At 31.7% G+C, this 23,404-nt stretch overlaps 5 protein-coding genes across 6 annotated transcripts; 4 read left to right on the forward strand and 1 right to left on the reverse strand.

Annotated features, from left to right (window-relative positions):
• The first annotated feature begins 164 nt into the window (after positions 1-164).
• Positions 165-2,079, forward strand: LOC108466583 (kinetochore protein SPC24 homolog). Its single transcript, XM_017766964.2, has 5 exons — positions 165-629; positions 733-874; positions 962-1,063; positions 1,547-1,620; positions 1,732-2,079. Exons 1-5 carry the CDS (start codon positions 452-454, stop codon positions 1,839-1,841), a joined length of 606 nt encoding a protein of 201 aa, XP_017622453.1. The 5' UTR covers positions 165-451; the 3' UTR covers positions 1,842-2,079.
• Positions 2,080-3,218: 1,139 nt separating this feature from the next.
• LOC108463200 (protein TIC 56, chloroplastic) lies at positions 3,219-6,071 on the forward strand. The gene is made up of 5 exons (XM_017763143.2): positions 3,219-4,107; positions 4,309-4,506; positions 4,915-5,197; positions 5,312-5,474; positions 5,665-6,071. The coding sequence occupies exons 1-5, from the start codon at positions 3,408-3,410 to the stop codon at positions 5,848-5,850; spliced, it is 1,530 nt and encodes a 509-aa protein (XP_017618632.1). The 5' UTR covers positions 3,219-3,407; the 3' UTR covers positions 5,851-6,071.
• A 737-nt stretch (positions 6,072-6,808) lies between these two features.
• LOC108462058 (40S ribosomal protein S4) lies at positions 6,809-9,433 on the forward strand. Its single transcript, XM_017762060.2, has 5 exons — positions 6,809-6,959; positions 7,459-7,536; positions 7,648-7,828; positions 8,523-8,620; positions 8,752-9,433. The coding sequence occupies exons 1-5, from the start codon at positions 6,957-6,959 to the stop codon at positions 9,178-9,180; spliced, it is 789 nt and encodes a 262-aa protein (XP_017617549.1). The 5' UTR covers positions 6,809-6,956; the 3' UTR covers positions 9,181-9,433.
• Positions 9,434-11,030: 1,597 nt separating this feature from the next.
• Positions 11,031-13,189, reverse strand: LOC108466848 (uncharacterized protein At5g01610). 2 transcript variants are annotated; one of them, XM_017767208.2, is made up of 3 exons: positions 12,692-13,189; positions 12,516-12,570; positions 11,031-11,547 (listed from the first exon to the last, which is right to left on the reverse strand). In XM_017767208.2, the coding sequence occupies exons 1-3, from the start codon at positions 12,776-12,778 to the stop codon at positions 11,177-11,179; spliced, it is 513 nt and encodes a 170-aa protein (XP_017622697.1). In that variant the 5' UTR covers positions 12,779-13,189; the 3' UTR covers positions 11,031-11,176. The 2 variants fall into 2 exon arrangements, with proteins under 2 accessions (XP_017622697.1, XP_052877872.1); XM_053021912.1 differs by having other exon boundaries at positions 12,516-12,621.
• A 5,630-nt stretch (positions 13,190-18,819) lies between these two features.
• LOC108462192 (abscisic acid receptor PYL4) lies at positions 18,820-19,826 on the forward strand. Its single transcript, XM_017762170.2, has one exon. It carries the CDS (start codon positions 19,082-19,084, stop codon positions 19,625-19,627), a length of 546 nt encoding a protein of 181 aa, XP_017617659.1. The 5' UTR covers positions 18,820-19,081; the 3' UTR covers positions 19,628-19,826.
• Positions 19,827-23,404: the final 3,578 nt, after the last annotated feature.

Here is a 23,404-nt window from a genome sequence, read left to right on the forward strand (position 1 = left end):
ATTATTATTAGTATAGAATGACAGGATTCAAATGCGGTAAAGTGTATTATCCTCCTAAGGGCAACTAATTGACGGTAACCAAATTGTTATCAATAATGTCCATGACCTAATTGTAAGAATTGGAATATCAGCGAGCGAAAAGTAAAGTTAAACAGTGATATGGGACTGCTTTTTGTAGTTTACCCAAAGATTTAATCAACCAAATTTGAAAGCTTTTTCGAATTTTCCCTCTCAACTACTCTCTCTAAATCTCTCTTCTTCTTCAGCTGTTTGGCTCTTTTACTGTTCCTCATTAGATCCGATTTTTAATTTCAAAGGCCTTTCCTTTTTTCTTTTCCTTTTTGTGAAACGCTTGCAAAACTCTGCTTTTATCCACTCTTCTTCATTAAATTGTCTTTTTTTTTTGTGTGTGTGCTTAATCTTGAAGAAGGGATAAAACCCTAGAAAAAAAATGGGGGAATCCACGAGAATGATCGATGTGGAGAAGCTGATATCTTACAGTGACGATCTGGTGGAGGTATTGAAGGACAAAAGGGACATTAACAACTTGACGCAGTGTTTTCAGCACTTTAACGATCTCCGCTCGCATTGCGACGCTGATTCCAACGAGGTTCATCGATTGCTAAGAGGTATCTTTCCTTTTCTACTTATTCTTTTTTCCCCCAGAAATTAAAAGAAGAATTAAGAAAGTAAAGCAAAATCTTTTATTCTTTTTTGAAAAAAAAAATGCAGAATATGAAGAAAAGATAGAAGCTTGCAAGAAGAAAACAGAACAGGCAAAATTGGAGGTTGCTGATGGTGCTGAAATGGAGTATCTGCAGAAGGAATACCAAGAAGAGCTTGAAAAAGAACGTGGACTTGAAGAGGAGCTTAGATAAGTATATGACTTTTGATATATATATTTAATGTTTTGGTGTTATGGTGTTTGATTGATTTGTTAAATCTTCTTCTATAAGAACACAGCTGTTAGCAATGAGATAATTGAACTAGAGCGCCAGAGGGTTTCTATTGAAGAACGCAAGAAAAACCTAAGGAAATATGAGCAAGACAAACTCAAAGAACAGTAAGTATAGGAACTGATGTTTTTGTTAGCTTGAATGTGTTTTCTTGGACAAATAAGAGAAAGATCTTGACTTTGATTTCCATGTCTTTAACATTGGTTATCTGAAATAACATCTGTAGTATCTTGGGATTTGTCGGAACTGTTTTTCGAGGAACTTGAGATCTTTTGCTATGTTCATCATTTTCTTATTCAAGAATGTGTTGATAGCTACCATACTTGCCCAAGTTGTCTTTTGCTTGGTTGATGTCTTGAAAACGGGGGAAACTTGTTATGTGTCTCTAGGACAGCGAAGAAACTTTGATTTCCATGTATATGCTCATTGCTCACACCATTGCTTTCTGTTCTGTGTGTGGTTAACGGAGGTTGTCTTTTGCTATAATCAACAATATTTACTCATTGAAAAATGTGTTTTAATGGCTACTATACTTTCCCAACTTGTCTTTTGATGTGTTGATGTTCAGTGTTTGAAATTTGATCTTGCAGGAGGAAGCTTTCAATGTATGCTTCTATAACTAATATTATTCCAGACTTGGAAGACCAATCCAGAATCTCAGGCCGTATCCTTCTGATAAAATATTATTTCCCCCTTCATCTTGTTTTTTGTTTCACATTGAAAGTTGTTTGTATGTTGCTTTACAAGGATTCTCCTTGATTCAAATTCGTCACAGATATAGTAGATAGAGATAAAAAGGTGATAAAGAAGTTTGAATTCGATACATCAAAGATGACTGCTTTTGATGCCTGTGATAGCCTATGGAAGATGATAAATTCCCGATAGCCATTGCTTTATACTTTCTCTTGGTTGACATATGTAACAAAATATGTAATGTATGTGTTTCTAATGCTTCTATCCAAAACATTTTCTTTCCTAAATTTAGTTTGATCTTGTCATGTACTAGATTTTGATTCTTAGATCCTTTCTTGTTTGACCAATGTATGTATGAGGTTCAACGCTGCCATTGCAGCCATTCTCTTGTTGAAGAAATGCACTAGTTTAAAAGGTTGTTTGTTAATAATGAATCAGGTTTTGTTGGCAACCCTGAACCTAATTTACTAAATATGTTTACTGGTGCCATTTTCACTTCAGCCTTTGCTCTACACAGATGGCTTATGCAGAGCGGTCAGTAGCAGCAGGTTGAAAGAGCCGCTGAGCATCAATATAGCGATGTGCAAGTAGCCATTCCTGAAACTCACACTGGGCAACACCCTTGAGGGCACCAGTCACTTTTGCAAGGCCAAAGTGGAAAGACTGTTACAGTTAAGAAACTAAGCCAGGCAAAAGGCCATCGAGAATTCATAGCTGAAATGGAAAACTTGAACAACAAAAGTATTGTTCCATTGCTTGGATACTGTGCTTTGGGTTGTTTCTCTTTGGTTGGGAAACAGCAATGGAGCTCTTGATGTCTTTGATTGGTCCAAATGCTTCAAAATTGCCATTGGTGCTGCTCAGGGACTAGAATTTCTTCACCATGCTTTCATTCCTCGTATCATCCTGAGAGATATCAAAGCCAGTAACATTTGACTTAGGCCTGTCAACCCGTATTCGAATCCAATTTGATGGTAAAAAGATCAATGATAATCAAACTCAAACTAATTAACCTGAACAAAGAATGAATAAAACTAATTAAACTAATTAACTCAAATGTGTTGTTTTTGTTATGGTTGTCGATATGACATTTTTTTTATATGAACGTATTTGAGAGGTTCCTTTAATCAAATTAGTCCCTCTACTATTAAATTGATCAATTTAGCCCTTGTACTATTAAAAAGAACTAAATAAAGTCAAATTGGGATAAAGTTAACATTTATTGTATAAAAATGTCTATATTATTTAACAAGAGTCAATATTTTTAAAGTTTTAATAGTTCGCAAATGAAATAAATTGAATTGCAATTGAAAAAATTCAAGACATTCTTTATACAATAAATGTTAATTTTGTTACAATTTAGATTTATTTAATTCTTTATAATAGTATAGAGATTAAATTGATTCGTGGACTAATTTAATCTAATTCTTATAATATAGGAACCTTCCAAGTACTTTAACGCTTTTTATTTTATTTTTATGTGTAGACAGATTACTGATATTTTGGGTCAAATCAGAATCCAACCCACAAAAATTTTTTAGCCTAAAAGCTTTATTATTGAAGCCCAAAAGCTTTATGGATAAAGTACACTCTTCACTCTCTCCCCTTTTCACGTGATTCTGGAAAACACACTCAAACTCGTTAGCTCCTCCAAGTTTCTACATGAACTTGTACAGTCACTCTTGAACTTCATCAATATCATAAAACCCCCTGTATGGGAAAGTAAAAACGTTCTCAAAAAGCTGTTACCTTTTCCCAATGGCTTCAATCAAATTCGATCCCTTCGAAAGCTGGTTCAGGAAACCTCAAAACCCAATCCAACCCATCAACCTTCTCTCACTAACTCAATCATTCCTCCCCACAACATCCTCAAACTCTCCGAATTTCGCTTCTATAAGCTCTTCTGGTCTCTTCAGAAAAAAACCCAAGAAACCTGACCCGGATTCCGACAAGCCCGGGCCTTACAAGCAGATGGTGGACCAGTTCTTTTGGGAATGTGAGAACCTCCCAGATTACAGACACACGCCTGAAGTCGAAAAAATTTTGAATGAAGACCCTTTTTTCGAGAACAAAGAGAACCCAACCGAGGAGGAAATTAAAGAGAATGAAAAGTGGTGGCAAGACTTTAGAGCAAGTCCTGTGGTTCAGTTTTTGGCAAGAGCTGAGGAAATTGCTGATGAAATCAATAGGATAGAGCTTAAAGAAAATGAAGAACCGTTTAGAAAGGAAGATAAGAAGCTGTGGCAAGCGGTTCCGCATGTGATTGGTTTGGACGGCCGGCCTATGCCTCGAAAAGCTATCAAAACCAGGGAAGAGAGTGATGATAAGTTCTGGGATTTCACTAAGCAGTTCTTTTTTGGTCTCTGGGGTTTTCGCCAGAGGCCTTATCCACCAGGTCGACCCATTGATGTTGCTCAAGCTATCGGGTATAAGCGGCTCGAGAAACGTTACTATGACTGTAAGTTTGGTTCTTTTAATGGATTCTTGGAGCATGTTCCTTGTTCATGCATTAGTTTCGATATTGTGTTTTCATGGTGTATGAATCATTTTGGTTTGCAACTCCTAGTGTTAGCTTAATACCAGAGTTAAACTCAAAGCTACTCCTTCTGAATTAATTTTATTATGAAAATGATTCAGTCATAGTCATTTATTGATGCAGTTATCATGAGGAGTGGAGGCTGGTACTACAAAGATCGTTTGGGCCGTACCCGAGGTCCTTGTGAGTTAATAACCCTGAAAACAGCTTGGGGTGGTGGGATTATTGATAAACACACTTTTATTTGGGGAGAGGATATGGATGAATGGGCACCAATTCATATGGTTTATGGCTTGGAACCTGCAATAGCCACTTGGGAAGGTTTGTTTCTTGTCCTTTTGATTTATTTTCATTTACATCCGTTTATGGTAAGTGGAAAAAGGACTCCAAAGGTATACGTTGAGAAAATCCCATTTCTTGGTTTCAGCATCGTCCGATGGGTATCACCTAATTGGCATTGGATTGGTGCTCTTTCTATGTAATAGAAAAATGCAGTAATGTTTATCAAACTTGAATACAACTTTTGATGGACTAGATTTCATGTGTATAATATCGACCACATAATTAGGTGATTTTCATGGGGATCTAGAAAACGATGAAATGTGCATGAAATGCACCTGGCTTAGATGCATATTGTTTGCTATGGTGACCATTTTCTTACACGGTTGTATTAAATTAGAAGAAAACTTATTATATATTGATTTGCTCTTATTATATATTGGTGGTCAGTTAGGCTAGGTGCGGCAGCAACAGCTTTCCTTCATAAACTTCAGAAAGGTATACCTCCCTGGGTTCCCCTTAAAGGGCACGAGGAGAAAACTTATAAACAGCTTCAAGAAGAAGCGATAGAGAGCAAAAGACGTGATTTGGCTGTCCTAAAAGCTAATGATGGCATATGGCCCGGAGTTAGAATTCCTAGCCATGCTCTATTTCTTTGGGCTAGCGGCTCTGAAATGACAACTCTTTTGGAATCTGATCATATGCCAAACAAATACATTTCAAAAGATCTTCGGTATGGTTTCTCTTAATCTAAGTTCTAACCATCTTTATCTGGTTTCAAGTTCGAAGATACTCGTACTTCATATTGCTAAAATTGTTAAATATTTTTGTTGCTTCTGTGACTCAGGCACAAATTGGCCAAAGTTATCCCCGGATTAAGGCCGTGGGAGGTTTTAAGTGTTGAGCAAGCAATGGATGATATCACATATAGCGGAGAGTGGTATCGTGAACCTCTTGGTACCTACACAACCGGTCCCCCTTACATTAGACATTGGAACAAGGATGTCAAGGTAGGGTTCTAGGAAATGTTAGTTGAAATAACATATAACAATGGTTTTCAAAATCTTTGCCTAGTAGACTAACAATTGTAGTAGCTTCAAACTGTTCCAATGATCTTTAATATGGTGCCTTGTTTTTCAAGAATGAGTCAAATTAGTCCACAAGCTCATGTTTATAATCTTTGTGTTGTCACACTTTCAGAGAATATTCCGAATCTTTTATAACCTTAGCAGCCAAGTGTATAACAAATTGGAGAGGACAATTCCCGGTTTCAATGCAATAATGGAGAAAGTACAGGCTGATGCTAATGCAAGGGAGAGAAGACGGAAGGAGAAAAGGGAAGCACAAAAGAAAGTCGAGGATGCAGCCATATATAATCCAAGATAAGCAATACACCATCGGCTGTATGTACATATTTGAAACAAGATGGTTTTTCTTTCTTGTAGAAAGGGTACACATGTTTTGTCGATGCATCAATGTCGAGATACCGATGAATCGAAGTTGTGTTTTAGTATGTTTGCTTCGTTGTAGTGCTTTGTTTCTTGTTGAAGAATGATGCACGATATTTCTTCCGGATAGGAGTATAGAATTAATTTATTGCTGCCAAATTATCATAATTCTAATAGTTAAAATAAGGTGACGGAGATTGAGGCGTGGACCAGGTCGCTCTCTTGGGATGATATGCGGCCTCTCAGTGATAATAACCGATGCAAAGATGGTTTTATTGCATGCCATCCCAGGATACAAGAAGTCAAGTCACCCACTGTACACCTTGCAAACCTGCACAAGTTAAAAGGTAGAAGCTCCACCAAAAACAACACTTTCTTCACCCAATTAATTAAAGCTCATTGAAGGAAGGCTTATTTTTATTTAAATAATGGAGTTGTTAAAGTACTTTTTTATAAAAAAAGTTTGTTTAGTGAGCTGTAAGTGACAATTTTACGATTAATGTTGAAGATTAGAGAAGAAAATTATTTGGATTTTGATTCGTAGATTAATGATGTTCAAAGTTATTTCATAAAAAAAATTGAGTTGTAGAAGATAAGGAGAATGGGAGTTTTCAATTAGTACAAACAATGCGAACAAAAAATTTCATACAACAACAATTTTAATAACCTAGTAATTTAAAAAAAAACTTTTAAATTGTTTAATGATTATTTTGTAAATTTTTAAATTGAGTCATCAAAACGTAAACATAGTAATAGTTTAGTGATCTTAAGTGTGTAGACGAATGCCAAAAACCCATTTCAAGGAGACTTACTTACCAATTTCTGGGCTATATAGCCCATAAATTTCATTAATGGTGGATGCAACTTAGTCCAATTCATATATGGATCTCAAACCCTAAAATGCCCTCATCAAATTTAGACTAGTATAGATAGATAGGCGTTATTAGGGTTTTCGTTAGCCCCTCCCATCATCTTCTTCCACTTGAGTAGCCGGCTCTCGCAACAAAACCAGTCTTTGAGCTAACACAGCCGCGTTTCACCAGGATGGTCAGTTTCTGCTTTACTCTTTCATTATTTGATAAATTATCATTTATATTTCATTGCTTTATCTTTGCCACTCTCATTTTGATGGTTCTGTGAGCTTCATGGATCTTTTGTTGTTTGCTTTTGGTAAATGAAATAGGTTGCTCCATGTTAACTTGCTTAATCACTGAACTAGTGAAGTTGTTTTTCTTGAAAATCTCGATTAATTGATTTAGAATCTTTTATGTTATCTGGGTTTCGTGATTTCCATTATCCATAATAGGATCTGGGTTTTGATTCTAACGATCTAATTCTTCATTTAAGATATATTTGATATAAAATGGGAATTTATTGATTACACATTTGCTTGTAACTCTGCTTTTGTAGCTTAACCATATTTTTAATTTGTATTTTGAACTGTTGGTCACTGCTTTTGGTTTAAATTTGCCTTCCATTAAAATCTTCTGCAAAAAAAAGTTTTCAATTTTATTAAAACTATATTTCTGTTTATGTTGTATTGCAGGCTAGAGGGTTGAAGAAACATTTGAAGAGGCTTAATGCCCCTAGGCATTGGATGCTTGACAAGCTTGGTGGTGCTTTTGTATGTTATCATCTTTGATCAATTCACTTCCGTACCGGTTTATCGGTGTCCTTTATTCTTTCAGCTCTCTTTTTTGTACTTAGTTTTAATTTTGTTTTTGATTGTATGCAGGCTCCCAAGCCATCATCTGGTCCTCACAAGTCTAGGGAATGCTTGCCATTGATCCTCATTCTGCGAAACAGATTGAAGTATGCTCTGACCTATAGAGAAGTCATTGCTATTCTCATGCAGAGGCATGTTATGGTAGATGGGAAGGTTAGAACTGATAAGACCTACCCTGCTGGTTTCATGGGTATGTTTACTTTCCTTGACTGTTTTTTGTTCCCAATTATGAAGACTGTTATTTGGTTTGGTTTCTTTGATTTTCACATGGCAAGAGGATCCTATGTTCATATATTTGTGTGCACTTGCCTGGTTTATTGACACATCAATTATGAGCTAGTTTCTCATTGCTTTTGACAAGTGCTGTGAAAGTGCTTATGAAAAGCTTGGTTTAAAATTCAAGTGTTTAGTATTGCTCTCAAAAAACACTTTGAGAAATAAAATGTCCATTTTAGACATGATGTTGTGAAGTAAAAAATATGCATTTAAATAATGCTCAAATTCGATAATATTATGATATTTTAGTAAAAATATAAAAATAATTTATTTTAACTCATTATTAATATTTTAATATATGAAATCTAAATTTTAAATTTTGTAAGTAATTAATATTAATTATTTGTAAAATTTAATTTGAATACATAATCGTATATTTTAATAATAATTAAAATATAACCATTATAAAGTTAAATATATAATTTTGAAAAGCAATTTTGAAAAGCAATGAGAAACAAATCCTATTAGTTCATTGGCATATGGTGTTGGGTTCTTGGCGTGTTCCTAGATTAGCTTTTCATGCTCCCTTTTCTGGATTTCGGCTTTTTTCTCTCTGCGTTTTCAAGATTAATCTATTCAATTCTTATGTAATTTTATCTTTCTCCCAGATGTTGTTTCGATTCCTAAAACAAATGAGGACTTCCGTCTCCTTTACGACACTAAAGGACGTTTCCGTCTCCATGCTATCACTGGCGATGAAACCAAGGTTTGAATACATTAATATAAAGCTTTTAGACTTATTATCTTGTTATTACATTAAAATTAGAGCATTTGAGTTTTTTCTACTTTCGTCATCCTGTTAGGTATAAACATATTGTTCTTATTTTCTATCTGCAGTTTAAGCTTTGCAAGGTTCGATCTGTCCAATTTGGCCAGAAGGGCATTCCATACCTGAACACATACGACGGGCGTACTATTCGCTACCCAGACCCCTTGATCAAGGCAAATGACACCATTAAGCTGGACCTTGAGAGCAACAAGATTGTCGATTTCATCAAGTTTGACGTTGGGAATGTTGTCATGGTCACCGGAGGAAGGAATAGAGGTCGTGTTGGAGTAATTAAAAACAGGGAGAAGCATAAGGGTAGCTTTGAGACCATTCATGTTCAAGATGCTGCTGGGCACGAATTTGCAACTCGTCTCGGTAATGTCTTCACAATCGGAAAAGGAACGAAGCCATGGGTGTCGCTTCCCAAGGGCAAAGGTATCAAGTTATCCATCATCGAGGAAGCTCGGAAGAGGCTTGCAGCCCAAAATGCAGCATAAACTTTAGCATGAGATATCCAGATATGTCTTGTTTTCACCTGAAGAGTAAAATTTTGAGAACTAATTTCTTCTTGCAGTTTAAAGTGTTTGTGTTGTGGGGGATGTCATTGACTTTTATTTTATAGAATATTTTGATGTTTTCTTGATTATCAACCCTGCTGTTTTCAAACTAATCTTTGTATGCTTTTTGCTTAAACTAATATTTTATTTATGTTTAATATAATGCCCCTAAAAGCATTGAAAGAAAATACAACCACCCATTTAATCCATCACCTCTGTCCCTAACAATTTTTTTATAAATTGTCCCTTCTTTGGTAGTGTAGGGTAGGGTAGGTAAGGATACATGGGAAATGTAAAGTCATGAATATTTTGGACCACTCTGTTTGTTGTTTACGTCTAGAAGATTTTATAGAAAATATTTTTTATATTTTTTATGAAAAATAATTTTATTAAAAGAAAATAATTTATAAATTAACGTAAAATAAATTAGTTTTCCTCCGAAATGATTGACCTTTTGAAAAGGTAAATCATTTTATGAAAAATAACTTATTTATAGGTAATTTTATTTTTATATAAAAATTAATTTAAATTTAATTTAATATTATTATATTGATAATAAATTTTATTTTATTTTTAAAATATTTAAAATATTAATATAAAATATTATATTTTTAATATTACTAGTCAAATATTAAATTATTAATATAATTAATATAATTTATTATTTTAATAAATTATTTAATATTTCAATTTTATTTTAATAATAAATATTTATTACAATTATAAATATATTAATAATAAATGTTTTGTAATATAAAGGTTAAAATATGTCATAAGTCTGTACTTTTTTACTTAATTTGTAATTTAGTCTCTGTATTTTTTTCAAAAATTTAGTCCTTCTACTTTTCAAATCTAAAAATTAAGTCCAATTGTTGACATTGTTAAAAATTTTTTGTCAATTTTGTTGATGTTATATTTTTAAATAAAAATACTCACTTGGTAGTCATGTAACTAAAAAATGGCACTGTAATGAACTTGAATTTAACAAAATATTTTTAATATATGCAAAACAATGTAAAATATAAATTTATAGATATAAAATATTTTAATATTTTTAAGAAACATGTCAAATAATAGAAAATATTTTACACAGATTCATCTAAACACTAGAAAATATTAACTTTTCCAAGAAAGAAAGTTATTTTCTGAAAATCATTTTCAGTGAAATAAACAGACTCTAAGTTTAAACTTGACTCGAAATTCAATTTAAGTTCAATCAAATAATATCATAAAAGTTTGAGCCTGATTTAAAGTAGAATTAAAATTATTCGAGCTCATTTATGTTATGATTTATTTACTTAGTTTTAAGCATATATATATATATATATATATATTAAGAGTAAAGTACTAATTTAATATTGAATATATTATTGATAAAAAAAAACTTCAATTAATCTCACGAAAGGTATAAAAGTACGACTTATTTAATAACTCAAGTTGCTAGCTGAGAGGAAATTTCTTGTTGACCCTAAGGACATTATTATGGGTTACTGCAAACAAAGAAGGATTTTCTCGTACAAGCATAACAGAGCATTTGCAGCCACAAGTTTTACAACAGTCTACTTGGGTTATAACACACTCTCACAGCTTTAGTCCCTTTCCCCAAATCTTGTCTCAAAGCTTTAGTCCTTTTCACCCAAATCTTGGCAAAAGATATATATTATAGCATTAATTACATTAATAGTGACCAATTATAAAAATTTACAAATAACTTTTAAATTTAGTATAATATCAACTTTAACCCTTAATATTTATAAATTATGTTAATTTAGTCTTAATTTAATGTCCAATTCCACACAACTAATATGAGCCATGACATTTCCACCTTCAATGTTAGAACAGAGTAAAAAGCCTTACCACAAAAGGTTCAAAGGGCTATGAGAGAGGAGTTAAAACAAATACATAGGTTTTCCCCATAGACATACTTCTAACAAATCTAGAACTTGTCGACACCTATACCATCCCTATTAACCTCATAAGCATCTCTGTTCCTGGTTTTGGTTATTCCAGCACTGACATACAGCTTTGATCCATCAGAAGTGATGCATGATACTTTTATCCATAATATCATTTTTGTCTTCATACCATCTATATCTGCGAGCTTTCCTTTCGCTAAATGGCCAGTCACAGTGGTGAAGAAGCGTAGAACAGATGAGTCCCTGTATTCGATTTCACATATTGATGGGAGATGAACAGTAAGCTTCCCTGTCTCTTCTTCTAACTTATAGTTGGTGGCATCACAAGGGAAGATGCCTATTGGCAAATCATACTCCTTTAACAGCTCTGGTAATGGCTTTTGTACTTTCCCTGTAAAAGACCAAATTTTGACACTCATTCTATTATAAATCTTGAATAATCAAAAACCAGTGGTCAAGGTGAGTGCCTTGTAGTCCTAAGTTAACACCATGAAAGAGCCTTCTAAAGAATCTTTATTAAGAGTTCGACCGTATTTTATCCCTTTTATTTGAAAATTGGACAAATTAATCATTATCCACATATACCTAATTTTGACATATAATATCAGTTTTTAACAGTAAAAATGGATGGAATTTTCATCAGAATAACCAATTTTCTCTAACGTATAAAGATTAATTTGTTCATTTTTTGAGGTGAGGGACAAACTGTGATCCTTTCCTAATATAGAGCTTTCATAATACTTTTATTGACTTTAAGTGAATGTATGGAATAATTGAAAAAAGAATCATTTGGAAAAAACTTAGGTGATAAAATGTGTGTTTAAAAAGGCTTGATGGAGAAATATAGTCTTAAAAACTTGTAAGGATTAGTACCAACAACCAGCTTTATAGTTTGAATAAAATTGTACTTTCTTAAAATTCTTTTGATGACAGAAGCTTTTTGGATAATGCTAAACATGTTAGGCTTTATTATGAAAGGGTGTAGATTGAAATTTGGGATATATATCAAAACTATATAAGAATTTTGATTTTGATTTAATCATTCACATTACAAAAATGAGATAAAAAATGAGATAAGTATAATTATATGTGAATGCAATATGTAGATACTTATGATCTTAAAAAGTGTACCAATAACAGTGCTAAACAGTCTCAATTTTTTTATTTTCTGAGTCCTTTCTATCAGAATTATAGATACCTATGACCAGAGGTTAATGTTGTTGGTGAAGATGGGGACTCATGTTCTCTAATTCTAAGCCTCATTTGTTTCCAAAGACCAAGAGCTACATTTGAAGCACAGAAATGAAAGCAATGTTTCATACATTAAATACAAATGGTAAGAGAAGAGAAAGGACAAACCTTTGATTGTATTAACCAACCATTTGGCTCCTCCTTCAATACTACTGGAGATTTGCTGATTATGGAGCAGAAAAACAAATACAGAAATGCATTGATGAGCCACAACCTATTGAAATGGATGCTAAATTGATCTCCATTAATCATTAATTGAAAAAAAAGAAGAAAAGAAAGCATACGTCGATTTCGTTGCCGACGGAACCGAGTTGCTTGTCGGCTTGATGGCCCACCCACATCGTGCCTACCTTGTTCAACACCTGATCCATTTTTCTCTCTTTCTTTTTTGGATTTGGAATTGAAACCAATGTAATGTATGCATGTAAAAACCAAGGGATAATATTGAGAGAGGGAGAGGCTCTTCCTCTTTTTCTGTATATAAATATAATTTTTCTATTGGTTGCATTGTATTATCCTATTTTAGATTTTGTTAACTCTAGTAGGGCTCAACTGGTAGGCTACTGTTTCTACATTGCAACCATCTCTGATGCTTAAATTGGTGAGGCTAACCAAATGGTTTAGCCGGTAAAAATGGTGAAGATGACCAAGGAGATCTACCTTTAATGCTGTCTAAAGGGTTAATTAGCTTCTACAAATGCATGAAAATTGATTAATCTCTTAATTTTGATGTCATATGATCGAGGGATACTGAGATCAAATCGGGGTAGACATCACCTAAGTATCCCTCGAATATTTATCTTTTAATCATTTAAATAAATGAAAATAATTGTAATTTTAGTCCTTCTAAAACCTACTAATATAATTTAATCTTTTTTAGAATAAATTTGTTATCTCACATCCCTTCAAAATTACAAAAGTTTATCTCCACTCCCACCTAAAAAAGTTTTGGATTCGTCCATAAATGGACAAAGCAATGACATATTCTATGTCAATAATTGTCCTAATATATTGTTGGAGGTTGAAATTTACTTTGCTACTTGCTATCTTATTGTTAATTGGTTTTCATTGATATCTAAACATTATCAACACGTAATCCTTAAACTTTAATTAAATCATTCTCACATTATAATTTTGTTATGATACTTACTATTATTGATCCATAATTCGAATGGATTCGGGTCAGATTTTACATGGTTTGCACATTGAGTTCGCACATCAAGCTTGCATTACACTAAGTGTTCGTAAAAGGAGAACTTACACTCTCCCATGAGATCACACATGGGACTATTCGATGTGGGTTCGCACGTTATTATATAGACGAACCCCCATTATATAAACATATATTAAGTCTAGAGTAAGGTACTTGTTGGCATGTATGGAATCTACCTAGTATATCACATCAATGAACAACAGCCATATTATATAAATATACAATCTTACCATCTAAAAAGAAATAGAGAAAACACTCAACAAACTCTCTTAATCAAATTAATTAGAGATTATTGTTGTAGCTAAAACATTCTATATATTAAGTAATCGTATATAAAATGAAGAATTTAACCCTTTCTTTCATATCAATTTCTTTCTTAATCCATTTGTAAATTTTGTTGAAATGATTTCCCTAATTTTACTTTGTTGTTGTTGTTTCAATTTTGGAAACCATGGCACAAATTCAAGAGAGCACTTCATTTTGGTATATACGCCACGTTTGGAGAGGGAAGGGTGAAAGGGGACCATCCCCAGCCTTTAACTAAACACTTCAACATGCAAATTGAAAGGGAAGTTTAATGAAGGAGACGCTGCAGCCAAGTCTGGACCCACCATGGAACCTCATTTATGACCACTTTTCTTTCTTTTAAATATCAAGTGGACGGCCAGCCAGTGATACGACTCTATTTTTTAAAAGATTTTGATTGGTGGAACCATTAATTCTCATCCCAATTTTACAATTCCTTCTAATAAATCAATTTCATATTTTATATATATTTAATTTGATTCGATTTCAATCAAAAATTAATTTTCAATCAACTAGATGACAAATTTAAGAGGATAAGTTTAACAAATTTTGAACACTTCACTCAAAGTTCTATTTAATTTTTTGTCCGAGCCTATATACTAAGAGATCTATTTTTAATTATCATAATTTAAAATTAAAATTAACTCGAACTCGAAATAATTTAAAATATTAATAATTTTGAATTAACCCAATCCAAATAAGTAGGAAGATGAAGTTTGAGAGTTAAAAAGGAAAAGATAAATAGAAGACATGAGGAGGTGAAGAAGGAAATGGATAAACCGAAAGGTCGAAATCAAGCATTCAAATTCAAAGGAAACAAAAACAGTTGGATCCAAAATGAGGACAAGACCACTACCTGACTGCATGAGGATCATGTGCTAAAAGCCTTCCCAACTTGTTATTGTTCCACTTTCTACCCAATCAAAAATAAAAATTAAGGTTTGATTTGATTTGATTAAAGACAAGATGAAAAAGAATCACGTTAAAGCAGCAAAAGGTGAAGGGAATAGTAGAAGAAACACGCCTTCTTTCAATGGAATTGAACCAGTAAACGTAGGTAGCCCACCGCTTCCTTGTTTTTGCTTCTTCTTTTTTTTTTTTTTCTTCCCGACTTTTATTTATAGTTTTGTCTAAATATTATACTCATTTTATTTTTATATTATTTGGTTTTTATTATTATTATTATTAATAATATTATACTGGTCCAATTATTAAGGGCATGCTTGATAAATTATTGAAAAGACATTTCAACATTTAATTTTTAAATGTGTTTGACTTTAATTTAAAATTTTTAATAATAAAATGTGTTAAATAAAATAAATAGGTAGGTAATTATTTATCATTTTTTTTATATAAGAAATGAACTAAAGGTTACACTAGTACATTCAAGTCGTTATTTAGAGGTTGTGGAGTTTCATTCGACGGTAGTAAAAATAAGTCTTAATTGTAGATAAGTTTTAATCTCGGTCATCGATGTAAAACAATTTGTATTGTTAATTCTAGAGGAACTCAATTGTAATCCTTCATAGTAATTGAGAGTATTTATTCAAACACATTAAGATATCTCGTAATACTAGTATCATCTTAAAAAGTGCTAGACCATTCAAATCGTCATTTAGAGGTTGTAGAGCTTCATCCGACGATAATAAAAACAAACCGAGTCTAAATAGTTGACCGAAATCACTAGAAGCCAGAGCATTGCCTTCTTGATAAACATGCATGGTCTTTACATCCCAATTTTGTTGCATCATACCACGAATTCCTTGTACCAACGCATTATTAGCCCCAGACCTCGGAGGAATTTGGATTAGTTGAATTGCCTCAAGACCGTCCAATTCCACAATAACCTTATACATTCACCAATAGTTGTGTGGCCAATGCCAATGATTTTAGTGCCAATAGTATTAATGTTGAAAATATCAAAAAATTATTTATTTACTTTATTAAAAATAATATTCAAACTATTATATTCAATTTTATTTAAAATAATATAAAATCATAAAATTAAAATCATGAAATAAATATTTTATACCAATTTATAATATAAATTTACCACTTATAAAATTTCGTATACCATCATACTATTAAAAAATCCTATATTTTTAAAAATATAAAATTATGGCTAGTTAAATAATTATTTTTCAATCAAATTTTCATTTGAAAAGGAAAAAAATATAAAGATTAATTCCTCAAGTTGAGTATAGTATAAGAATAAAATTCATTTATTTATTGCAGTCTCTAGTCTTGATCAAGTTTGAGCTTTTGACCCTCCATCTCTGACCTTTCGCTAACAAAATTTGTTGCAAAACCAGCTTATAATATATAAAATTATAAATGCATACCCATTTTCAAAAAGATGGAATTAATTAATATATTAAGTTTTGATTATACGAATTTTGACACAATGTCTAGAATTAATATTTATAGTCCCTCTCAAATTCATAAATAGGAGGATTATAAGCTTCAACACACTCGAATCTACACCCTCCTGTATTGATAACAATACCCATGTCAGTCGAATTAAGACTAAATTGACAATTTTTTTCTGTAATTATTATTATGGGGGTATCCTATGTATAAGTGCAAGGCTTGATTAATTAGGAGCACTAAGCAAATTGCATAAAAGTTATGGTGAGATAAGTTCCGTATTTCACTTTTTGGTGGAGAGGTACATCTAGATTAGGGGAAAAAGAGATTAATTTCATCATTATTTTTTATCTCTCTATAATTTCAAATGCAACCACAATCACTCATTTTTTTCAAATGTAAGCAATAGATAGGCAATGCCATCAATAAAAAAAAGGGCAAATAAATGGATAATAGTACAATATTGTATGGTGTTACATTTACCACTACAATTAGATGAAAATAAGTATTCGCTTTAATAGGTGGAAGGGTTCAAAAAATCTTAAATCTATTCTATTTCAATTTAATATATAATTATTTTTCGATTGAGTGTTACCTCGATTGGGATAGGTATTGTTATCAATACAGGAGAACGTTAGTTTGAGTATGCTGAAATGTATTATCCTCATATTTATAGGTTGGGAGAGAGATTATGGGTAATTCTAAGCATTGTGTCGAAAAGAGCAAAAACGAGAGGGGATAAACAAAAATACGAATTGAAATAATAAGTTCAATTGAAATTTTTAGCTTCATCAATCATTATAAACGGTATTTACAAAAATAGACAGACAAGACAAGAGTAGAAAAGAAAAAGAAATCGACACATCATCTTTGTAGTTAGGTCAAGAAAAGGCCTTTGAATCTAATACAAGAATACAAGAAAGGCCGCCTCACAAATCTTGATTAGTATTTTTTTTTTATTTCTCTTTTATTAGGTGTAAGTTGTGGACTAAATTAAAATATAATGATTATATTTATAATTTATGTATAATGTAGGGACCAATAGCAAAATTTTCCCAAATAAATATTTTCATTGTAGACTGTTTATATTAATTTTGTTTTTATTTTTGAAAATATTAAATATGTTTTTTTAATTTAAAAAACTTCACTTTGATGCTCTATACATTCGTTTATACTTTGAGTGCGGCAGAAATGCATTGCAGCCCCTTTGACTTTTTTTAAATTTTTTTTTTTAAATTTCAATTATAAAAATTGTTTTCTATGTGTTTAAAATCGAATTAATTTGAGTTTGGATTTATTTTGCCTTTAGATCATATTAAGTTCATAAATTTTTGGATTTAAATAATTTTGTATTTAAGTTTAGATATTTTTCGGATTATAACTCGAAAAAGCCTAAATCGAAATTAAAATGTTAAAGTATCTAAGTATGAGATAATCTACATTCAAAATGAATCAATGATAAAAAATTTTCATATTCGACAACAACCTAATCTCAACTCATTTGAACCTGCCTAACTCTTCAATTCGAGTTTGAATTGAGACTTAGATATTATTTTTATAAATAAATAACATATTTTAAATCTTATAAAATCCAAAATTTTTATAACAGTAACTTTTCTATTAAGGATAAATATTAAAATTATACATGAATTTTGATTCAATGTGCAATTTGATACATGAAATTTGAATTTTAACAATCATACAAATTAAACTTTGATTTTGATTAATTATTTACATTTAAACAAATGAATACATCAGTCTATTTTTATATTGAATAAGTATAAATATTTGTATATATAATATGTAAATATAAAATAATGTTATATCGATAATGATGTTATTTTTCTATAAAATTATATAAAATCAAAATTCATATATAATATTATAAATCACACTAAAATTTACGTGTAATTTTAAAATTTATCGAAACCAAAATCCACTAAAACCCGAAAATAATTTGATTTTGATCTCATAAAAATAAAAATTAATTGAAAATGGTCAAAGGGGCAGGGCTGCATTGCATTGCAGGCTCCATCCAGTCACATTCAAAGTATAAACAAACGAATAGGAGACCTTGCCATCAATTCCGGTAAATGATTTTACATATTTTATATTTCAATAAATAATAAATAAATTTTTTATAAAAAGCCACTCATTATTAGGACCTAAATGAATAATAATTTTAATTAATTAAATTAATAAATTTTATTTTAATAAGTTTTAACCGAAGACTAGGGATATATTTGAGGTAGAATTTTGGAATATTTTAGACGATTTAAAAGGTATTGAAGCAATAAAGGAATCCAATTCAAATATTTCCGATTCAGTGTTAATCAGACAAATTTATCAGCATCGGAAGAGCGTAGATCATTAGCTACTACAATACATATCAATAGAAGAAAATAGAGAAGCTGATCGAATGACTAAATTTTGATTTAATTATTTTTTATTCGAATTTTCTAATAATCCATAAATTAGGGGTAGTTTAGTAATCTCAATGCATTTCAAATATATTTTATTATTTATTAGTATTTATGTACCCTTTACAAATATTTATTAAACAATAAAACCTCCATTTCTTCTTCTCCATTGTGCGTAGCTCAAAACATCAGCCAGCCATTGGAGAAAACCTCTTCAAGCAAAGCGACTACAACACCTTCCAATAGCAAAATGCTCGTTTGTCCTCCAAATTCGTCCTCCTTCCACTGCTGAAACAACCCTTAACACACCGCGCCACCGCCAATACTATAGCGTAGCAGCTAGCTACCCTTTATATTTCCATTTCTCCATGCTTTACCAAAAGCGGTACCCTATAACATACACCATGCCAGTCCCAGACGCCGTTGCTCGCCACCACACCCACCCTGTTGGTCCCAACCAGTGTTGCTCAGCCGTAGTCCAGCAGATCGCTGCCCCAGTTTCCACCGTCTGGTCCGTCGTCCGTCGGTTTGACAACCCCCAGGCTTACAAGCACTTCGTCAAGAGCTGTCATGTAATCGTTGGGGACGGTGATGTCGGTACCCTTCGTGAAGTCCACGTCATCTCAGGCCTACCCGCCGCGAGGAGCACCGAACGTCTCGAGATCCTTGATGAAGAGAGTCATGTTCTTAGCTTCAGTGTCATCGGTGGAGAACATCGGTTAGCTAACTACAGGTCGGTAACGACCCTTCATCCTTCCACAAACGGGAATGGAACGGTGGTAGTGGAATCTTACGTGGTGGACGTACCGCCGGGGAACACCGAAGATGACACGTGCGTCTTCGTTGATACCATTGTTCGGTGTAACCTGCAGTCACTTGCTCAGATCGCAGAGAATCTAGCAAGCCGGAAATAGCCAGTCCAGTCACTGTATGTTTTTAGTTTTTCTTTTCTTTTCTTTTAAAAGTCATTGGTGATAAGCTGAAGCTGTCGTTTTTTGTGAGTATCCGATAGTTAGGTCGCCGATGGGAAATCTCATAATCATCACTACACTGTCAAGTTCATGTTTATCGATTCACCAGATGATCTATGGCAATCTTAAATTAATTACTAAATACACACACACCACTTCAATATATCGTTAATAAATTATATTAGCCTCTCCACTATTTTCTATCGTCGTAATCACCACCACCACTACCATTTGTATATAACTTAATTTACACATTATAGTGATTAAAGATAGATCTTGAATATGGGTTTAAAGTGAAGGAAAGTGTTATAAAGTATTTTGTGGGTTTGGGTTTTTTGTTCTTGAAGAAAAAAATACCTAGAGAGAGATCACTAGGCTCATGAAGATAGTTTACAAAGCACATGATATCATGTGCTAATGAAAGATATTTGATTCAACAGAAATGGAAATCTGGAACATTTAGAGCCTGAGAGCTAAGGTTAAAGAGGTGCTGTTTTACATGTGGATACTTAATAACTAGGGTAAAATGAGGTGGCGTGAATGGTGAAAGTGGTAAAAGAAAGATGGGAAGTAACCCAGAAATTAGGGGTTGGAGATCAATTGCAGCAGTAGCTGCCTGTTAGATGCAACTTGGGTGGTGATGATGCATACGTAAGGCAAGTTGCAAGTTGTTTTGTTTGGTTTCATTATTTTAATGGGTATGTAATATTAAAAAAAAGGTGCAAGTTGCGGTCTCTTTTCTCATATGGTAAAGAGTATTGAATGGGACCTTTAGTTTTTTGAAATTAAAATTGCAAGTTGGGGGCTGCAAGTGGGAAGGAAGGGGATGCTTTATGTTTAATGATCCCGTGTACAATTGTCTGCTTTTGAATGCCTTCACGCCACCCATCACCCATGACATGAGTTCCCTCCTTTTAACACTTTCTCTTTCATTTTATATTATATCGTTTCATTATTTTAGTTACAATAGGTATATAATTAAATAATTGCACATGACATGTTACATTTATCTTATTTTGATATATATGGATCGATTTTTACAGTAGAAATGGATAGAATTTTTACAGAAGGATTAATTTGCTCTTTGATCTAACTTTCGAGGACTAAATTGTTTATTCTTTTTAATAAAGAGAACAAAATGCAATCTGACTTTTAATATAAAGGCTTTTATGATTCTTTTAACTGATGAAAGTAAATGATATTTTTACAGAAACGGTTTGTAAAATCTAAGGTTATTGATGGTGATTTTATATTTTGGAATAAGAAGATTATCTTGATAATATGATTTCTTTTCCTTGTCAATATTAGAAAATGGAAAATATTGAAAAAATGTGTTTGGTCCTAAATTTTAAAAATAATTTTTTAAAAATGAAAATGTGTGATAAAAATTGTTTTTACTATAAGTAGTTTGTAAAATTGAAAATGATGAAAATAAAGGTCTTTTTTATTTAATGAATTGATCCTGGTTGAAACTCGTATGAACATAAAAATATTCTTTTTTAATAATTTTTGAAGATTAAATTGTTCTATGATTCAAATCCAAATGTAGAACCTTTTATTTTATTTCTCATATTTCCATTATAAAAAAAGACTAAATTTTAAGTTTCTAAGTATGAATTGTTTAATTTTATCTAATTTAGAGCAATAAAATCAATTCAAATTACTACTAAAATTAAACTAAATAAATTATAAAGATTTACTAAACTAGAGCAATGAAAACTTTCAAATTTCTCAATAAATTTTAAGAATCTAGAACTATAACTCCCTAATCTAATTAATCAATTGTCTCTCATTCAATTATTCAATATATATAATAATCGAGAAAGGATTGTATGAAATTGTGATTGCAGGAGGAAAAATCTTATTTCTCATTCTTCTATTGGAAAGAGATAAGAATAAGATGAAATTACAGTTTCATACAATCAATTCTCATAATTATCAACTCAAGATTCAATAGCATTAACCAGACATTTCCAATATCTCTCTAAGTTAATCCTCCCCCACTAGGTTTTTTCCTATGCAAAAAAAGTCGGGTTAAGTCATTAAGAACAACCCAACTATTGGGTTGATTAGGATGTAGGGCATCAAATATATTCTTATTCTAGCGGTAAGTTAACTCATTTATCAGTGCTACTAGTTAATCTTAATCTATTTAGTCTATATTTGAACCCTAACTTTCTCTTTCAAGACAAATTAAAATTATCACATTAACACAACTAGGTGGCTAGACAAATAAATTAAATAAGTATAAGATTGAATAAATAATTAAAATAAAAAAATTGAAGACGAAATAATTAATTAACTAGGATATACAATCCATCATCATTAAAAATAATTTATAGCTAATGTGACATAAATGTGGCAATCCACGGTTATGCCATGCTAGAAAATTTAACTGTTAACTTTTCCATCTATTTTGTGGTGATTTGACAAATAATACAAATTTAAGAGATAAAAGAGAAGGAAATTTAAATGAATGGCTAAAATTATTTTTTATTTTTAAAAAATTAGACGGCCAAATAAATCGTTATACCTCGTTGAAAACTACTCAAGACTTTGTTAGTCATATTGATAGACTAGACTACCAACTCAACCCATAATTGAAGTGTTAAATTTTGTTATCTTAATTTAATATATAACCATGGAGGCCCCTATATTAAGATTTAGAATGCATTTTATCTCTTTTTCTCAAAAAAAAATGAGAAAAATGAGAAAAACAGTCCATATAAGTTCAATTAAAGAGCAAATTGGTTTTTTATTAAAAAATTCATCCATTTTATTGTTAAAATTTGGTGTAGCTGATGGAATAACTAGATAATAACATGTGGTGTGTGCCACGTGTACCTCATGTTGATGCATAGAGATCAATTTTTAATAGTAAAAATGAATGAAATTTTTAATAGAATGGTCGATTTGCTTTTTGATCTAATGTAAAAGGGATTAGCTTGCCCAATTTTTTCGATAGAGGGGGCAAAATACAATCCGACTTACTTTTACTAATATATATAACCTCATTAATGCATTGCCTTTTAACTCGGTAAAAGAAGAATCATAGATGATTTTGTATTAGGAGTCAGATTGTATTTTGTTCCCTTTATTCAAAAAAATGATCATTATGTTATAAGTTTCATTCATTTATACTATTAAAAATCAATCCTTGTACATTAGCATAAGGTACACGTGGTATGTGTAATTGTTTGGTTATTCCATCAACCATGTCATTTACTCTTTGATCTAACATATAAGGACTAATTTACCTATTTTACAAGTAAATGAAATAACATGCATTCTGGGGGCCTCTATGGTAGTTTTACCCTTTTAACTCTTAACTTATGGTATCAGTTTGGGCATTCCGGCCGTAGTGCATGAGGGCCTATTCATGATCTACTATTTATAATTATGGCTTGGGCCCTCTCTCTACAACAATAATTAAAAGCTTTTTCCCAAAACCATGGGATTAAAGGTGAGACTTACATTGAATTGAGTGAAAAAATTTTCGAGTTAATCGAGTTTTTGAGTCTCATTTTATCATCCTAACTTGATTTGAATTTTTTTCGAATCGAGTCAAGTCGAATCAAGTAAATTTATTCGAGTTAAATTAAAAAATTAAACATGTCAAATTAAAATATTATTACAGTATAACTAATTTCATATTAAATCATTTACTCAAGTTATTTCAAATTGTTTTGAATTTGAATTTTTTCTAATTCCGAATTTGGA

This window comes from Gossypium arboreum, chromosome 2 (assembly GCF_025698485.1).
Source record: "Gossypium arboreum isolate Shixiya-1 chromosome 2, ASM2569848v2, whole genome shotgun sequence".
NCBI classification, from domain to species: Eukaryota; Viridiplantae; Streptophyta; class Magnoliopsida; order Malvales; family Malvaceae; genus Gossypium; species Gossypium arboreum.